At 31.1% G+C, this 18,717-nt stretch overlaps 2 protein-coding genes across 3 annotated transcripts; one reads left to right on the forward strand and one right to left on the reverse strand.

Annotated features, from left to right (window-relative positions):
- Nucleotides 1–322: 322 nt before the first annotated feature.
- On the reverse strand, nucleotides 323–5,089 carry LOC125068733. Of its 2 annotated transcripts, XR_007119790.1 has the most exons (6): nucleotides 4,943–5,089; nucleotides 4,207–4,413; nucleotides 3,372–3,507; nucleotides 2,898–3,011; nucleotides 2,539–2,655; nucleotides 1,359–1,496 (listed from the first exon to the last, which is right to left on the reverse strand). XR_007119790.1 is itself a non-coding variant. In XM_047678031.1 (5 exons), exons 2-5 carry the CDS (start codon nucleotides 2,629–2,631, stop codon nucleotides 346–348), a joined length of 561 nt encoding a protein of 186 aa, XP_047533987.1. In that variant the 5' UTR covers nucleotides 2,632–2,655; nucleotides 2,898–3,002; the 3' UTR covers nucleotides 323–345. The 2 variants fall into 2 exon arrangements, 1 of the variants encoding a protein (XP_047533987.1); XM_047678031.1 differs by lacking the exons at nucleotides 3,372–3,507; nucleotides 4,207–4,413; nucleotides 4,943–5,089 and adding exons at nucleotides 323–470; nucleotides 919–1,048 and having other exon boundaries at nucleotides 1,284–1,496; nucleotides 2,898–3,002.
- Nucleotides 5,090–10,380: 5,291 nt separating this feature from the next.
- Nucleotides 10,381–14,801, forward strand: LOC125068770. Its single transcript, XM_047678074.1, has 3 exons — nucleotides 10,381–10,453; nucleotides 11,237–11,366; nucleotides 14,011–14,801. Exons 2-3 carry the CDS (start codon nucleotides 11,249–11,251, stop codon nucleotides 14,583–14,585), a joined length of 693 nt encoding a protein of 230 aa, XP_047534030.1. The 5' UTR covers nucleotides 10,381–10,453; nucleotides 11,237–11,248; the 3' UTR covers nucleotides 14,586–14,801.
- The last annotated feature ends 3,916 nt before the right edge of the window (nucleotides 14,802–18,717 follow it).

Consider the following 18,717-nt stretch of genomic DNA (forward strand, 5'->3'; position numbering starts at 1 on the left):
AAAATCTACCTGAACAGTACATAGTCACCATCACCCATAGACAATGGCAATGTAATATTACCGATCGCTTATATCGCCAATGCGTCACCAAATGCCTATAATATCAATTGTCATTTGGCGATAGGATATATATCGAATGGGTTGTATCTACGCAGATAGCCTTTTAGAAGTGTTACCACTAACAAAATTCCTGAAAGTTTTAATCCAATCTTTGCGGTAAGTGATGGCAAAACTAAGGCACTAAATAATAAACCAAGTGAAAAAACATATACTTTATTATTCTGTAAATTTTAATCTAATTATCAAACCAAATACTGTTTTTTTATATAAACGTATAAAAAAATATTATAATAGAAGTGGAGCCCTGTGTGGAATGTATAGATTCTGCATTTCGAAATTTCTCGGATTGTTTTTTTCTTCTATCTCTAGGTATGAGCTTCGTACCACTAGCAGACAGTAGAAAATTATCACTGAAAAAAAAATAGTATAATTACGAATATAACTTCAAGCCTACGACAGAATTTCACCAGATATTCATCGATTATGTCAGGAAAGATTGGAAAGATATTTATTTCTTTTACTCTCACTAACGACGAACAACAAAAAGACGATCGATTGTCATTAAATCATGTGTTTGTCATAAACAACAAAACTATTACACCAGGAAAATAATTAGGGAAAGGTTCTCCAGACATTGTTTAAATCAGCAACCGCTTCTTCTAAGCCATTTCATTTAATCTGATCATATAGTAATTTAAGTATTTTGCAAACAGATGATAAAAACATTTGATTGACAGTTATGACAATGAAAGATTTTCGTACAGAAAGTGTTGGGAATATGTCAAAATATTAATAAAAAGTAAAATTATCTATGTCTAAGTCTCTTTATCTTTGATTAGTGATATCAAAAACACTTACCACACCATTTAAGTAGCAATATAGTGGCGATGAAGTGTAGGAATACTGTGGACACAACAACAGTCGCCAGAGCAAGCATTAGCAGGAACAAACCGCAATTATAGTAATACCTCATAAAGAGCGTTTTATTCTAAAAAAAACAGACTATGGGTTAAATAAGAAATAAAACATCTCTGTGATAATTATTACATCTCAAAATTATACAATGCGATCAAAATAAGAATATAAATGAACTATTAAAGTTTAATTGTAATGATTCGAGCGGGATATTTAATTGTTTTTAGTCCTGATGCAGCTTTATATTAGCTTATAATTTTGTTATATCTGAATCATTGTAATTTAAATGTATTATAACTTTTACTCACCATGTGAATACCAGTAATAAGAAATAAGCTTATTATTAAATAGTATATATATACTATTATCATATACGCATGGGTTATGTAAAGACTCTTAGAAACTTGTTCGTATTCTTCGGGCGTGTGTTCCGGGTCCGGGTCTTTTTGATGTGTTTGAACAAATGTTACTACTTTGTAGAGTGAAAAGGACAGAATACCTAGACAGAACAGTGAAAATACCTGAAATATTTTTGAGACATAAGTTTAATTATTAACAGTATCTAAGTTTTAATTGTACTTAGTAATAATCTAGTTATGAGTATTATTTTCGTACGAGGAAATAGTTCTTTAACTTAAGTTAAAATATTCGTACTAGTACTTATTATTCTTAGCCGTGAACCAAATATTATTAAGATTATCGATTTTTTATAGTATTTTTTGGTATAAATATTATTTTAAGAGATTTTTGTATCCTGCATTGTCCATACCCTCGTTCTGCTTCAGTTACGGAAAACTATCTGTGTAACCCGTCAACAATATCAACTTATATAACATTAATTAAAAAAAAAAATCTTAGTACTAACGTACGTTTCAGTAGGAATTTCAGTGTAAAGTTTCTTTCAAATTTCAGTAGGTATATGTGCGTTGTATTTATACAATATTATGTACCACGAGTACACATGTAAATACTCGTGGTACATTTAAAATAAGGAAGTCCAATTGAGATTGGCTTATTGACATAATGTTTTCACACAAATTAAGTGTTTTAATTACACATAATTTAGCTCTTATTCGAGAATTATATTGTACACGCTGTATAATTCAATATTCTACTTAACAAACAATAAATTAAAAACAATATTGCTAGTCTCGTATATTTCTTAATATTCTATTACGTATTTATTATTGTTAGGGCAATACCCTACTTACAAAACCAGCACGGCAAATCAAGTCAAATACTTAGATAATATATTATCAAAAATATGATGATTGTATAGATAATTACTTTTATTGTAACTTAATTGGGCATATTTATAACATATATATTAAATTATATACCTATTACGGTTCGGTGACATTTCGTAAAGTTCCTACTGAATTCGAATACAATCTTAGTACCTACTACGATGGTCTCATTACCTTGTTTAATTATTATTATTATTGCTTGAATCATAATAGTACCCCGCCCATAATCATTTGACCCAATTGAATTACCTATTAATATTTTCTATCAATATTGCGTTTTTATTATCAAAACAATACATAGTTTAAAAATACTCACAGTAGAAAGATATCCAATAACAAGCGATCCTGCTCTCAACGGTAAACAACAACAACACTTCTTCAATCTAGGCAGTTCAAAGGCCATCTTCATTAATAATCACAACACTATAAAGACCTAAAAATATATATTTTTTAATTTGTTTACTTTTTATATTGACAGTATTTTTATTTTTTTTATTTTAAGGTTATAATAAAATAGGACTTTGTATGAGTTATGCAGCCGTGCATTGGTTTCTAGCGTTATCTTTTATCAGATTAGGAAGGGATAGATAACGAGTGACCAACGCCGCGTTTGATACATTTACGTTTGTTTTATTTAGTTTGTATATTTTTCATACTATACAATTAAGTACTCACATTAGGGCAAAATGGTAATGACTTCTTAACAAATGTGTTTTTCTCCTTCTATTTGATTTTCTAGTTGATTGACATAATAACTGTAGACCACGATGAAAGAATAAAACTCTAGAACTAAAGAATTATTCGATAATCTATACAGTAATAAAACGTGTTAAAATATAATTCGATCCAATGAAAAGAAACATCAATTCATGGTCTCTGATAAGTATAATAATAAGAGTTTTGTTACGAAGTGTATTTAATTTTAAAATAACTTTAAGTGAAAACAGTTTTGTACCGTGAATATAATTATTGTTATTACTTCTCTATTTTGTTTTTTTTTTAAACATTTCTTTACTTTATCTTAGCTAGAAATTATTGATAAATTGAAATTTCAAATTTAGAGATACTAATTTATATAAGCTTACTTTTCTTTATTCTTGGTAATTATATTTAGTAATTAAATATTTTTAAATGAAACCAAATACTTACTAATAAAGAATAATATGCCCAAATACCATCCTATTAGTAGTTTATGAGCCAGGCACAAAATAAATAGCCCTCCCATTTCAATAAGCCATGTCAAGAAACGACATATTAAGTAATGCTGTATCAGGTATAAGTTGAACTGAAAAAGTAATAGATTATGTATCAATCTACTAAATTAAACGTAAATTACTTGGTGGTAGGGCTTTGTGCAAGCCCGTCTAGGTAGGTACCATCCACTCATCAGATATTCTACGGCCAAACAGCAGTACTCAGTATTGTTGTGTTCCGGTTTGAAGGGTGAGTGAGCCAGAATAACACAGGCACAAGGGAGATAACATCATCGTTCCCAAGGTTAGTGGCGCATTGTAGGGAATGGTTAATATCTCTTACAGCGCCATTGTCTGTGGGCGGTGGTGACCACTCACCATCAGGTGGAACACAATAATACTGAGTATTGCTTTTCGGCGGTAGAATATCTAATAAGTGGGTGGTAAATATCCAGACGGGCTTGCACAAAGCCCTACCACCAAGTTCAGAAGTCTGTTATGAAACTGGCTCACACATAACACACACAGATTGGTGCTTTCATCGACTTACATTAGTTAAGGAAGAATGATAAGATATGAAAAATAGTACCCGGCTAACTGTTTTTAAAAGCTTTTTTAATAACTTCACTTATTACTGTTTACATGTGGTTCAAATTTCGCAATTGAATTTTAAACCAGATTCATATAACTCATACCGATTGTACACTACAGTATAAACATAAATAGGCCATTTACTTTTTAAAATTCATAGCACACTTTCCTTACATAATATATACAGTTAATTTACTCACACAGTGTAATCCGATCGCTAAGTGCAACAAAAATATAAGCAAGACTGTCTCACACAATAATAACACTAAAAGTGTATAATAAACGAGATATAGGTTATCTGTGACGGGTTTCCCAGTAACCAGCCAAGCACCGAACGGTGTCTCTTCGCCAATTAAAACCTCTAAGATTACTGTTGAATAGAATACCATACAGAACCCCGCTCGTAACTGTAACATGGAGAATATGTCATAATGGTGTGGTGGTCTAGGTGATGATGTTCTGACTAATATTGACCACGTCGACCAATTTCAAGAAAGATTAGACATCTCGCGCGATATACTATAAGTATATCGCGCGAATATCGAAGTATCATTAATCTGGAAGGGGGAGGGGGAATTAGGTGGGATGTGGTCAAAACCGACACGATCGGAAAGAGTTCAGGTGTAGGAAGCCGGCTTACAGAATATCCGAGGTACGCGATATATAATCAAATTCGTTCCTACCGAGAATATCTCGACATCTCTGTCGAGATATTCTCGATCGAATTACTTGTTTATGACCCGACCGTGGTTTGATTGTTTGAACCTAGGACCTCTGGGTATATGGATTTATAATCTAGTCACTAGACTAACGAGGCTGTCATAGCATGAAGAATTTGCGAAATTTAGGAAAAGTTGTGCTCAATTCGACCAAAGCTTCAATTATTTAAAAAAATGGTATATCTATGACAAGGATAAATTTATGAAACTGCCTTACCGTAGTCCAGAAGTGTATTAAAATGCAACCACATCGCAAAGGATACAACATTAAGAACTTTTCTATAGTTGGTAAAATCACTTCGATATTTATACACATTTTTTGTTCAGACTTTCAATAACAAAATAATTAAAACTATATAAGCGAGGCTTTATTGATAAAAAAAATATATAATAGATAAAAGTTTCCCAAATACGAAGTATTTCTGTCGAGTTTTTCAAAGACGTATTTAATTTTATTTAATCTGTATTATACTTTATTCCATTAAGTTTCAGTCGTGATTTTACAAAATTATTTGCCAAATATCACATATGACGAACAAAAGAGAAGAATTCGTTATTTTATACTCTTTAAATTGTTTGTAAAAATTTGTAAATAAGATTATAATAAGTAATGCAATATATGTACGTCACTTTTGACAAAGCAAAGTACAGAGTGAATTTGAATATAACAATAAACAATGTACCTAAATGATCATTGATACTTCTTACAAATTTTGACTAAGGGTTAATAATTGTTTGAAAAATGTTGTAAATTCCGTATTTTTTTTTTTAATTCAATTTTATGTGACAAGACTACAACAAACTTCCAAATATTATTTTATACTTTATCTCAAAGAGAATGGTATGGCTATGATTCATTTTAACCCTCGCAGCTGTCATATAATGCATGTGAATGTCCTATGGCTGGTCAAAGGCTTTTCAAGGAGTATAATCTACCACACGGCTACAGTGCGCTTCATTGGATATAATTAAACGGATCATAATATCTTTCTACTAAAAGGTATCTCTCGTATACTCGTATGTATCAAAACAATTCGCCCGTTTTTATCGTATTAAATTGAGTAAGCAGCTGTGTGTTGATCATTTTATCCATTCATATCAGTTACTTCCTTCTTTAGCATGTAAATAACGCGTACATTATTTTCTTCTTTTCGTTTCCCTGTAATACAATTAAAAACTTCTTGTCATAGAAAATTCATTACTTCGCATTCTATGTCCATATTTTATTAAATGTTTTTAAAACATTTGTCACAGAAACTACTTTCACACATCCTCTTAAAAGTAAAGTAAAGTAAAGTAACATTCTGTTAACATCTCACTATTCGGCAAAGTACTTCTCTCTATTTTGAGGTTTGGAGCTTATCACGCTCCTCTAATGCGAGTCGGATACACGTGGCAGACTCTCATGCACCACGTGCAGGTTTCCTCGCAATATTTTCCTTCACCGCCGAGCACAAGATGAATTATAATAAGCCAGTACTACTCGACACGGTTTTCTTTTAGGAATATAACAATTCATAAAAAAATTTTAGTAAAATTGTCTATATTCAAATCTCATTGTCTTTGAATGACGACGTCAGAACGCTATGCTAGAACAGAGTCTGTGAACAGAGAGGACTTTGTTGTAATAATTAGTATTGAATGTAATTAGTTGTTAAAAAGGGCAATAACTTATGATGATAATTAAACTATTACTTTAGCCACAGGGTACTGGCACAGCAAGAAGTATAAACTGTTCTAAGCACCACCAATGTACCGCCAACCTTAGAAAATGCCCACTTTATATGTGGTATTACCCACAAAACCCTAAAGTTGAAGTAATAATGCATACCATCATAGTATTTTAAATATGTATCCAGCAATCTATTATACAACATTAAAAATATTTATTAATTTATGATTAATGATAAGATAAATTGACGGCTAACGATAATATCGAGACAATATTTCACTTCATTTAATGATTACAAAATCGTCAACGACCGAAAAACAACTGAATTGTATGTGTGTGTTATAACATTATTTATATAAACAATGGGTGCTAGAAGAGGTATCAAGGAATTTTGTCATAAAATCAAGGATCGTTTCAAAGGTAGGTGAGTGACTTTTGATTAAATACGTAATTGTAGATTAGTTTTTTCCAAAACCTTTTTCGATGACGGAGCGTTGTCATTACATTACAACTTACATTGTCATTGTCAAAAATTAGTATTAACAACTGTCTTGAAAATAACCTACTTATACTTAAGACCTGAGAAAAACAGGTGAAAAATGAAGATTTTTGTGGCTTAGTAGTAGTAGTAATTTATGGCTTACAATAGGGACATAACATAATTATTTTTTTAGTGGAGGCGATCTTTTCTTTCCCATACGTACTAACTAATTTTAGTATCATATTTTATTAATACGACTATTAAAAAAAAAACTACTTATTATCTAATTATCTGTTGTGTATTTTTTTTAAGATTGGATATTGTTCTATCAGTGTGACGCGTATATATATATTTTGTACTTAAATAAGTTCATTAATACTTTCTGATTACTAGTTTAAAAGATAAGTGAGGCAATTTGATTACAGGAAATAATATTAAAGCTTCCATTGAAGATGTAAAGAGTGAGTTAAACTTCTTGCAGTGTCAGAGTCTCCTGTGACAGTAAACACTTATCAGACAATAAATTGATTCGACAACTTTTCCAAAATAAATGAAGTAAATATTGGTTGAAATACTTGAATTTAGAACCTACATAGGCACAATTTTAAAAGAAAAAAAAAATCACCGTCTTTCTTGTATATATAATATAATATATACGGACATAATAATGTCCCAATGTCGGGGAAAAGTGTTATCTCTGAATTCGGAGTATTTCACAACACTTTGCTCGAGATATTTACTTGATATGTGATAGAATTCCATCCACAGTGGTGCTTGCTAGACTTTCAACGCGTGATTTACTAATGGTAGGTAGACAGAATATAGGCTAGGTGGTGGTAAATGATCACCACTAACCATAGATATTGGTAAGAAATGTTATACAATCTTTAAATTGCCAATGCTCTACCAATCTTGGTCCCCTTGTGCCTGTAGTAACATTGGCAGATTCGTTCTTTAGTGAGGCTATTATGAGGGTAGAGCGACAGCTACTATCAAATATTTGTTGCGGATTGATATCAAATCAAACCACTTACCATCAGGTGGCCCATATACTAGTCCGCCATCCTAAGACATAAAAAAAATTAGGTTATGGACATGTAATACGAAGTAATGAATTTTCTATTACAAGAATTTTTGAATAGTATTTATTACAGGGAGACGAAAAGATGGAAATAATGTGCGCGTTACTTACACGCTAAAGAAGGAAGTAACTGATATGACTGGATAAAAAGATCAATTAATGGTAAAAACCCACAGCGGCTAACCCAATTTATACGATAAGAAGGTGATTTTTTTTTTTTTATTTGATTTGTTTTGATTTTATATCAATCCGTAATAAATATTTGATAGCAACAGTTGCGATGCTCTAGCCGTAATAGCACCACAGATCGGAATACAACAATACTAACTTTTGTCGTTTGGGCTACATCACTGCTACTCTACTAACCTACCAAGTACACCAGCCGCGATTTTCGTTTGAGATACACGTGTTGCATCTACTAAATTATTTCTATTAAAATCACAAACTTCTATTTTATTTTATTGAAAATATGAAATCCAATTCGCTCTTAATATGATTAAATCTTTTTTTTATCGATTATTTTAGACGATAAGAAATTTATCTGTATATACAATCGATAGGTAATACTTTAGAATTAAAAAAAAAATTGCACGATAATCTCAATACTCGGCTACGTATATGAAAAACTATCTATAGTATTAATGTTAGTTATAAATGAAGATATAGAGAACGAAGTCGCTTTGGCCATATATTATGGACTTATGTATATATTGAGAGCCGAGATGGCCCAGTGGTTAGAGAGAGCCGAGATTGCCTAGTGGTTAGAACGCGTGCATCTCATAGAAGCGAACACCACTGAATTTTCATGTGCTTAATTTATGTTTATAATTCATCTCATGGTGATGAAAAACATCGCGAGGAAACCTGCATGTGTCTAATTTCAACGATATTCTGCCACATGTATATCCACCATTGGAGCGGCGTGGTGGAATATGCTCCAAACCTTCTCCTCAAAGGGACAGGAGGCCTTAGCCCAGCAGTGGGAAATTTACAAGCTGTTAATGTTATGTGTAATGTGTATCCAACATTAATGTGTCATGCACTTATTTTGCGTTTTTATATGAATATATAATATATATATATATATATATATATATATATATATATATATATATATATATATATATATATATATATAATATAATATAGTTTTTAAACTATAATCCGGTAAAGTTGAAGTGGTTAATTGAACAATTTCAATATAATGTTCCGAAGTTAGTTAGGTTATCTACAGTCGGAAGGCCGAAAAAAAAACTATTTTAAAATTAATTTATTTAATGTTACAACTAAACTTAATGTATAACCTACTCGGTGTAAGCTTATACAGTATAATAATAATGGTGAGAAAGTTATAATAAAGAATATTATATCTAAATTGCAATTTGGTATTCCCGGTAAACGCACTTTAGTGTTGGGTTCGATATGTCAGCTATATTCCTGGATTATGTTGGCCTAACTAGCTTAATCTAAAGCATCAAAAAATTTAAGTATTTGGAAGTTTTAGATAACATTAATATGTTTACTTTACTTTATTTGTATTGTTCTGCTTCGGCTTGAAAGGGGATTGAGACATATTTCCAGATAGCTCAATATTTCAAAATGGTGAAAGGCTATTATTTCTTACAGTTATAATGTCTATGCGTGGCACTTACCATCGAGACCATTTATCAGTCTACCAATATATATGAAATAAAATAAAAAGAATAATTTTACAGGAAATTAAGGTTCATCATCTTTTGTAAATGAAAATTTTTGTAAGTTCGAAGTTCGAAGTCTCAATAAATTTCTTATTATTTGATATTATTTTCTAGGCCGGATAAGAAGTCGAACAATTGCTACTGGCCAGAGTTCATTTCATACTGCGGATGCTGCGATCTATCGACTGGTATCTACATTAGATCGATCATAACACTGGTAAACATAATATTTTTATTATTTAATACATGAATATTACAAATTTTTGATTCATTATTTCATAAATATACCTTTATTTAAAGTAACAACTTGTAAATGTTCCATTGCTGGGTTAATAACAACTTTCCTCTTTGAGGAGAATCTAAATCTACTTAACGCTGTTCCAATGGGTATTTGGGCTCCAGATTTTCATCTGCCACATGCATTCATGATGTTTTGGTCAACCGAAGAGCACGAGATGAATTATAAGCACAAGTTTGAGTATAAGAAGCTGCCACAGAACGTTCTAGATATAACCAGAGCTAAAGATACGCATTTTATTTTTCAGATTATATCAACACTATTTTTAGCTGTCAACGGTACGATATTAAATTATTTGATCAGTCTAGGTCCAATAATATACAACGTTAACTTGACGGATAGTAATAACTATATCGCAACAGACAGGGAGAAGGCTGAAAGTGATCAGGCGTCACTGATATTTATATATAAATACCTTCTCGCATATTATATTATTTGGATATGTTTTAAGGTTATATATCTACTAACTGTTGTTTTTACTGCCTATGCGATATTTAAGGTACGTATTAAGGATGAACTTAATGTACTATTGAGTTTCTTGCCGGTTCTTCTCGGTAGAATCTACGTTCCGAACCGGTGGTAGCTTTAGTTTTAACATTGTTCTGTAAAATTATATTCAAAATTACAAAAATAATCTCTTACGATTCAAAGTATATTCAAAATTACAAAAATAATCTCTTTAAATATTTGTGGCGTTTATTTGTGCCAAAAAGGTACAGTATATTTCACCAACGTTACGTGCGATGGGGAAGAATACAGGCTCAATTTAATTTTGAAGACATAACAGTAGTAGACTGTTTGTAAACCCATAACCTAAAACAACACATTACTAAAGAATTAGATAAAAAAATATTTTAAACATTTCAGAAAAATCACATAATTAAATAAAAATTCGGAGCATATTGTCATTCATTCTGACAGATCTTTCGATGTCTACCGTCACCGCCGACCACTAGACGAATTAACTCAAATGAACCGTGATGTTGATTTGCATGTGACATTGGCGAAATAATCTGTACCCTCCCGATACAAATAAAAGCCACAATAAAAAAAAAAGATCTTGTCAGCCACTGGACTATCTTGGCTAGTCTAATTATAGCCATCAACCAATACGAAAAACTGCTTTGAATAGTGATTGATATCTTGTTAAAATTTAACGCCAATATCTAAAATTGAATCTGAGGCTTTAATTTTTAAAACTATTCTAATTAAAAAGTGTCATAAAATTAATGTAGTTCTCATATTGGGCTTAAATTTTAAATATTTTAGTAAATTGTTTCAGAAAAACACTTGGATGTTGAAAGTTCTGCTTTATATAAGCGTACCCAACATGATCTTGGACTTCTTTATATCCTTCATCGGCACAGTGCTGCTCAGCGATGGTTTAAAATTCCTACTGGTTGTATGTAACTGTGAGTATACAAATGATTTGGAATTTTACCGGTATGAATATTTATTATTGTTAAACATTACGTTTGGTTTACGTTATTTATCGAAGAAAGCTTGTTGTTTTGGAAAGTGAGCCCGTCCTCCATGATTCCAATAAAAAGTTAAATCAGTTCCGTTAAAATTAATGATATTATTAGTGTTTCTTCTTCATTTGAGTCGAGAAGGCCTTGTGGTTAAAAATGTGAATCTAAAACGAATCAATTTTATGCTTGAATCATCAAGCCTAAGAAACCATCTCTAATAACACATATGCATGTAACGCTCTTATAAGTAGCGATCTTAAGATCATCATTGATAAGATCCTAATCTTTGCCTCAAAAGACTTAGCCCAGCAGTAGGATATATACAGACTGATACTGTAACGTTCACTTAGTGATGTTATTAATAATTAATCGTCTTTTCATCACTATTATCCTAATACGTACATATAATGTGACGTTTAATTGTGATTCTTATAAACATTGAACAACTGAGATTGAAGTTAAATTGAATTAATTTATCCTCTTAATTTGTTAATGTTCAATGATGAACTGACAAGGCATATAGCAACGATAAAATATACAAAGGAGTTTATCGACTTATCAAAATTTAATCCTATCTCTTTAAATACCTACTCTCAGTTATTGTAAAAAAAACCCCTAAATTATCAATGATTAATTAGTCAATTCTTTTATTATTTACTTTGAATTAATTACTTTTCAACAAGCGATTATTTATGATATATTTATACAAACTCGTTCATTTAGTTGAAAATGCCTGCATTATTTATATTTAACTAGTTGTCGTCAGCGGCTTTCGGTATAAAAAGCAAAATTGCTTAATAACAAATTTCATCAAATTCGATTCTGTGGCTATATATATATGTCGGAGAAGCAGGATGCCGAACAGTTGGGTTCGGGGATTGATCCGACATTTGTAAGACTATGTGGGCGTGCAATGGAGATATTCACAAAATAAAACGTATTTAATATCGTCTGATTACTGTATTAATTGATTCAATAATCGTACACCACAATAATATCAAAGGATTACAATAATTCATCTCGATTAAGAGCAAATGGGTTTGCAAGCAACCATCGCATTCGAGAAGCTTGTCAAAACATAACGACTCGCGTTGCCATGACGCTTACAACTCCATTCGGGGTGACCCGCTCTTATAAGTAAATCAGCCATCAAACATTATTGCCAACTATTCGATTCATTAATTATCCAAATCAACAACTAAAGTAACCACGCTCCGATACGGCCATCCTGCACTATCACACGTCCTCGTGTGTCTCGTTGCTGTAAACCTCCCCGTCTGTAAACAATGAAACAACAAATGTACACATCATAACCCGCTTGGCCATTCTGACCACCACACGATGAATATTATAACCGTCCATGCTATCTCAATAGCATAATATTCTCTAGCAGCATAACTTTACAAGGTAAGCGACCAGCAAGACCACCAAGGTCTATTTACGCCACTAAGTCAATCTCTTGCCACCAAGGCTGTCATTTGCCACCAAGGCTGTCATTTGCCACCAAGGCTGTCATTTGCCACCAAGGCCAATTTTGTCACCAAGTTAATCACTTGCCACCAAGGCCATCATTTGCCACCAAGGCCAACTTTGTCACCAAGTCAATCTCTAGTAGGGTCACTATGCTACGCTTTCTCTTACCAAGTAATTTGTTAACACCGAAATCAAAACAAAATGAAAACTGCCCACCGTTTTTAATAGAAAATAGACCTAGAGCTGGCTTCATGGTGCAGATATCCACTCGACATTTCATAACCGGCTCGCTTGTTTTGTTTTCCCTTCTTCGCACAACGCGTCGATATGTGGCTTCGCTCGCCGCAGGAAAAACACGTCAGCGGGGATGTTTTCTTCGAGACGTCCATTAAATTTCTTGCTTGCTTGAGCTTTGGCGTTGTTAACTTGCTGAGTGAGCCTGCGTGGTCTGATATGTGTTCTGATCCCACTTCTGATGTCGGAGAAGCAGGATGCCGAACAGTTGGGTTCGGGGATTGATCCGACATTTGTAAGACTATGTGGGCGTGCAATGGAGATATTCACAAAATAAAACGTATTTAATATCGTCTGATTACTGTATTAATTGATTCAATAATCGTACACCACAATAATATCAAAGGATTACAATAATTCATCTCGATTAAGAGCAAATGGGTTTGCAAGCAACCATCGCATTCGAGAAGCTTGTCAAAACATAACGACTCGCGTTGCCATGACGCTTACAACTCCATTCGGGGTGACCCGCTCTTATAAGTAAATCAGCCATCAAACATTATTGCCAACTATTCGATTCATTAATTATCCAAATCAACAACTAAAGTAACCACGCTCCGATATATATATATGTATATATATGTCGTATAAGTTTTCGGCTTTGAAATGTTAATATAGATAATAAATAAAATAAAAACAATCAACGATACTTAAAAAAACAAAATTACGCATATCTACGATATGTATTTTGGTGTAATCAATTTTCTTATTAGAAACTAAAATTTCGGGCGTCCGTAGATTTTGCTTAACATTTTATTTTATGAATAATCAAAGCTTTCATGTGTTTGTATTTATATAATTGTCCATATTATTTCAGTATCCGAAGGCTACAACATTTTAGCGATAAACAGCGAATATAAAAGAATGAGAGGTAAATCAAGATTAGCTGTGGAAGAAATAGAAGCACAGCCAAGAACAGACCAAATATACGTAAACAGTTTTATAACTGAACAGAGAGAACGATACTATAACAGACATTACCAGAGCCATTGCAGAAGTTGTTCCTGTTATTTTGAAAATATTAATAACATTGTCACAACTGACATTAGATCAGTAGCAACTACACCTTTTCCTGCATTGACTCTTAATGAAAATTCAAATGATATCATATCGAATCCTACAAGTACAAATATTTCGAATACTGACAATCCAAGTTCAGAAAATTTGAATAATCAAAATGACCCAGCTATCATTGAAGAAGTTAATGAGGCAGTCATTGTTTCTCAAGACCATCAAGTTGTTAGACCTAATACATTAGGACCAGTCAAAGCTAAAGGAAAAGTTGATTTATCAGATGTACCATTTATATATGATGAGCAACAGTTAAATGTCGGGTCTAGTCCAGTTATCGAAGACAGACATATAAACTCATTAAATGATAAAAACGTATGAATTTGTATACATCATTAAAATTCATTATTATGTTTTAAAATAATAAGACATATTGTGGAAATGTTTGAGTATGTTACTTGAATAAAAGCAAATGGTAGACGAATACGAAGATTGTTAAACTCGTGAATATTTTGAAATTTACATTATCTTCAGTCTGGAGTCAAAACTGTGTCTTCGATTAACAAGTTTGAAAATGTTTTAATAACTTAGTCTACTGCTTAGTCTAACTAACTTTAGTCTTAACTATGCAACTATAAATGTAACAATCATTAATATTCATTTATTTGTAAATAAACATTAAATTGAATAATATGAAAGGCTTATTTGGTTCATTAAAAATATAATTAAGATACTGCTACCAAAATTATGCCCTAAAATAATACTGTTACCTACTCTTGCTTCTAAAAAACATGGGACGTAATTTATTTTTCGTCGAAATTCTTTCGTAATGATACAGTAAATAATTAACACAAATTTGTCACGATCTTCTCATAAAAATTTAATGTATTTCTGACCGATTTACGATTTTGGAAGCTATTTTCATAGACTATAGTCAATTACTGCGCAGGAGATTATAAGGCGAGATTATATCGCGTGTGGGCGCAGTGTTTTAAGTGCTCGTCCTATTCCTAAGATCACAAAGTCTGAAGGGACGACGATACAATACGATTGGAAAGATTTCGGGCCAAGGAACAACAGGAGTAAACATTATCGACTGCCAAACTCTGACCATTGATTTGAACTCAGGGCATGGGGGAACTTTTAAAACAAGCTAGTTAGCTTTTATATTACGGAAGCAGCTAAGTAAAATATAAACTAACATTATATCTCTGTTGTTGTTTTTTTTTTCACAAAATATACAACATAGTATACTATGTGATAACGATATTTCTGCGTAAATCCAGATTTTTTCTATACCAAATATCGATCGGTGTTTATAATTAATTCTGTTAATTTGTTTGTTGTTACTATTAGTAAATTTACTTGTGGCTTAGTAATAAAATTAATTCTATATTATTAGTATTATGTAGATATTGCGAGATTATGGAGATCTTTCCCATTTTGAGGTAGTTTTAGGTTTAGTTAAATGTTTAGTAAAAAAAATATTATAATTTTAGTTACGAATTTTGTTGATGTATGAAATATATATGCATATTTTTTAATTCATTATCCATTTGAATAACGTGTATGTATTATTATACGTTACGTCACGCGTCGGAAGTCAGACGGCGACGTTCCTTGTTAGCTTATCGTTGTCTGTGGGCGGAGAAAAACCGCTTTAGTAGCAACAACATACCTATTACTTTTCATGGAATAATACGTTTTTTCCCTGAAAAACAATTGATAGTAATGTAAATAAACAATTATAACATTAAATTTATGTATATTATGGAACCAAACAAGCATTTTATACGATTCAAAATTAGAAAACTGTAATGACTGTTTTGTTATGTCAAAATGTATTAAATAAAATATTTATTAATGTTTTATTTAAATCTGTACCTTTTTTGGTAGTTTTATGTACCAGGAACAGAATAATACTGGGTTAATTGTGTTTGGTTTAAATGTTTTTTTTTTTAAACGTTTATTCAGCCATTTGTTAATATAACTAAAACAATTTTCAACAACATTTGGCTAAATTAAGAATCCAATTTTACAAACTATTTTTACAAAGTATGTCTATGTACTGAGATAAATGATTACAAGAGTAATTTTAATTCCAAAATATATCACCTTATATCACATGGTCGATTTATTAATTTGATTAGTAAACTAATGCATGACAAGAGAACTTTGGATACTTTTGGAAATGGAAATATTTATATTGGTTAGAATTTGGCTAGAAAATGAATTTACAATTTAAAGTTTTTATATATTTATTAAAACATTTGAATAAAAAGTGTTTGTCACCTGAATAGTTATTAAATTTTTTCGACGATCACGGTTGTAATATGTTTTATTTCATACTTTAAGAAACCTTAAGGTGAGTACCGTCGTTGACAAGACATCGCGACCAACTGCTTATTTTCAGCTCAAATTATAACGATATTATCCTTTTCAAAGATTTATTCTTATCCTAGAGCAATATAATTTTTTTTCAAAAGTCTGAAAATTTGATGAATTTTATAAACGTATCGTACAAAATATCTTTAATCGTGTCGATATCGTATAAAATCTTATATAAAACCTCAAGAATCCTAGCCAATATTTTCCTGTGTCATAATTGGGCAGATACGATCGCAATTTTCTAAGACCTTATGCACAGGCTCCACGCTTAACAGTACAAGTAGGTACATCCTTGTAAGCACAACAATATATAAAAAAATATCTAAGTAATGATTTAGAAGGCTTAATAGAAACTGACTAATTGATATCATCTCAAGTCTAAAATCATTTGGATCTTTATTTGGTATATAAATGTTACACTTATTGATTGTTAGATCTGTCATTGTATCGGTAAAAAAAGTCGGACCTGAGGAGAACAGGCAAAAAAAATCCGTCGTCTTTTTTGTTTTAATTAGACACGCATCGAAATCGGTATAAAATGTCAACGTTTTTAGATCTAAATGGACATCGAATGTGGCATTTGTTTCGACAGAATAGCTTAGCAGTTTTAAATTCAAGCAGGGTGTTAAGGAATTCTGATATTTATATTATACAGTTGCTAAATCTGCTAATACATTGATATATATAAGAAAACAAAAGATAACGTGAACGACGAAGATTCAATGCCAGAGTTCACCAGCTATCTCGCGAAATTGTTTACTATACGATAAAATAATCATTATTTATCTTATGTTTATTAAGATTCCTAAGAATTGCTACGGTTTTCCTGATGTTTTGTAAAGTTTATTTGTTCACAGGTATATCTTTGTATATATTACTAATCACCTATTTAAAGTAAGCTTTGTTTTTTTTTTAATTGACATGATTTCTTCGGAAATGGACTACATATATTTTAGTTTGTAATTAAATAACTTTTCTTTTTTATAACATTAAATAACATTGATACATACATTATATTATATTATATTATATTATATTATATTATATTATATTATATTATATTATATTATATTATATTATATTATATTATATTATATTATATTATATTATATTATATTATATTATATTATATTATATTATATTATATTATATTATATTATATTATATTATATTATATTATATTATATTATATTATATTATATTATATTATATTATATTATATTATATTATATTATATTATATTATTAATAAAAACAATATTAAAGCCCATGATCATATAAATTATAAAAGAGTCAAACCAATTTTTCTAAATATATATTATTTTCTAACCCTCTAACCGGAACATAACAATATAGGGTACTGTTATTTGGCGGTAGAATTTCTGATGAGTGGGTGGTACTTACCCAGACGGGCTTGCAAAAGCCCTACCACCAAGTAGAAGCATAAATCAATCTATATAAGATGTGTTTTAGCTTCTGTTACCTCTCCTTCTCGCTTGTCTTGTGCCCCTTCTTCTGGTTCTGATTCTACCTAGCTGGGGAGCGGACTACGCAGCGTCTGCCGATCACCGTTTCTTAATAAAAATCTACTAAAATCCTTACCAATCTTGTTGCCATTTTTATAAAAGGTTAAGGTTAAAGGTTATAAACTATTGATAATATATATATTCAAGGAGGTCAGGTAAAACGGTTTGTAGATGACTTCTGAAAAATTTACTCTGTACTCATAACGTTTAATCACTGTCTGCTGTGATGAGAATTTGTACATTTCACATTACTTTAGAAGTCTATCTTCAACTACTGTATGAATGATTACCATGAATGTTTGCACTAAGGAGGTTTTATACAGTCCACTACATAACTCTCCACCAAATGGTGCTGCAGCATAATTGGTGTAATTTTATAAAAAAGTCTGCCGAGTTTTGCAAGTATTTAATACTTACAATGCTTAAAACTTTTTTTTTTTAATTGAACTGGTTATTTTTATTTCCTTTTTTTTATGTACGATATTTATAACGCAATATAAAATATAAATATCATCATTCATCACTCAAAGAATCAAGAGAAATAGTATTTTTTTTATTTTTATTTATTAGAAATAGGTCATTGACGTGTGGAATTATAAA

This window comes from Vanessa atalanta, chromosome 14, assembly GCF_905147765.1.
Source record: "Vanessa atalanta chromosome 14, ilVanAtal1.2, whole genome shotgun sequence".
In the NCBI taxonomy this organism is placed as follows: domain Eukaryota; kingdom Metazoa; phylum Arthropoda; class Insecta; order Lepidoptera; family Nymphalidae; genus Vanessa; species Vanessa atalanta.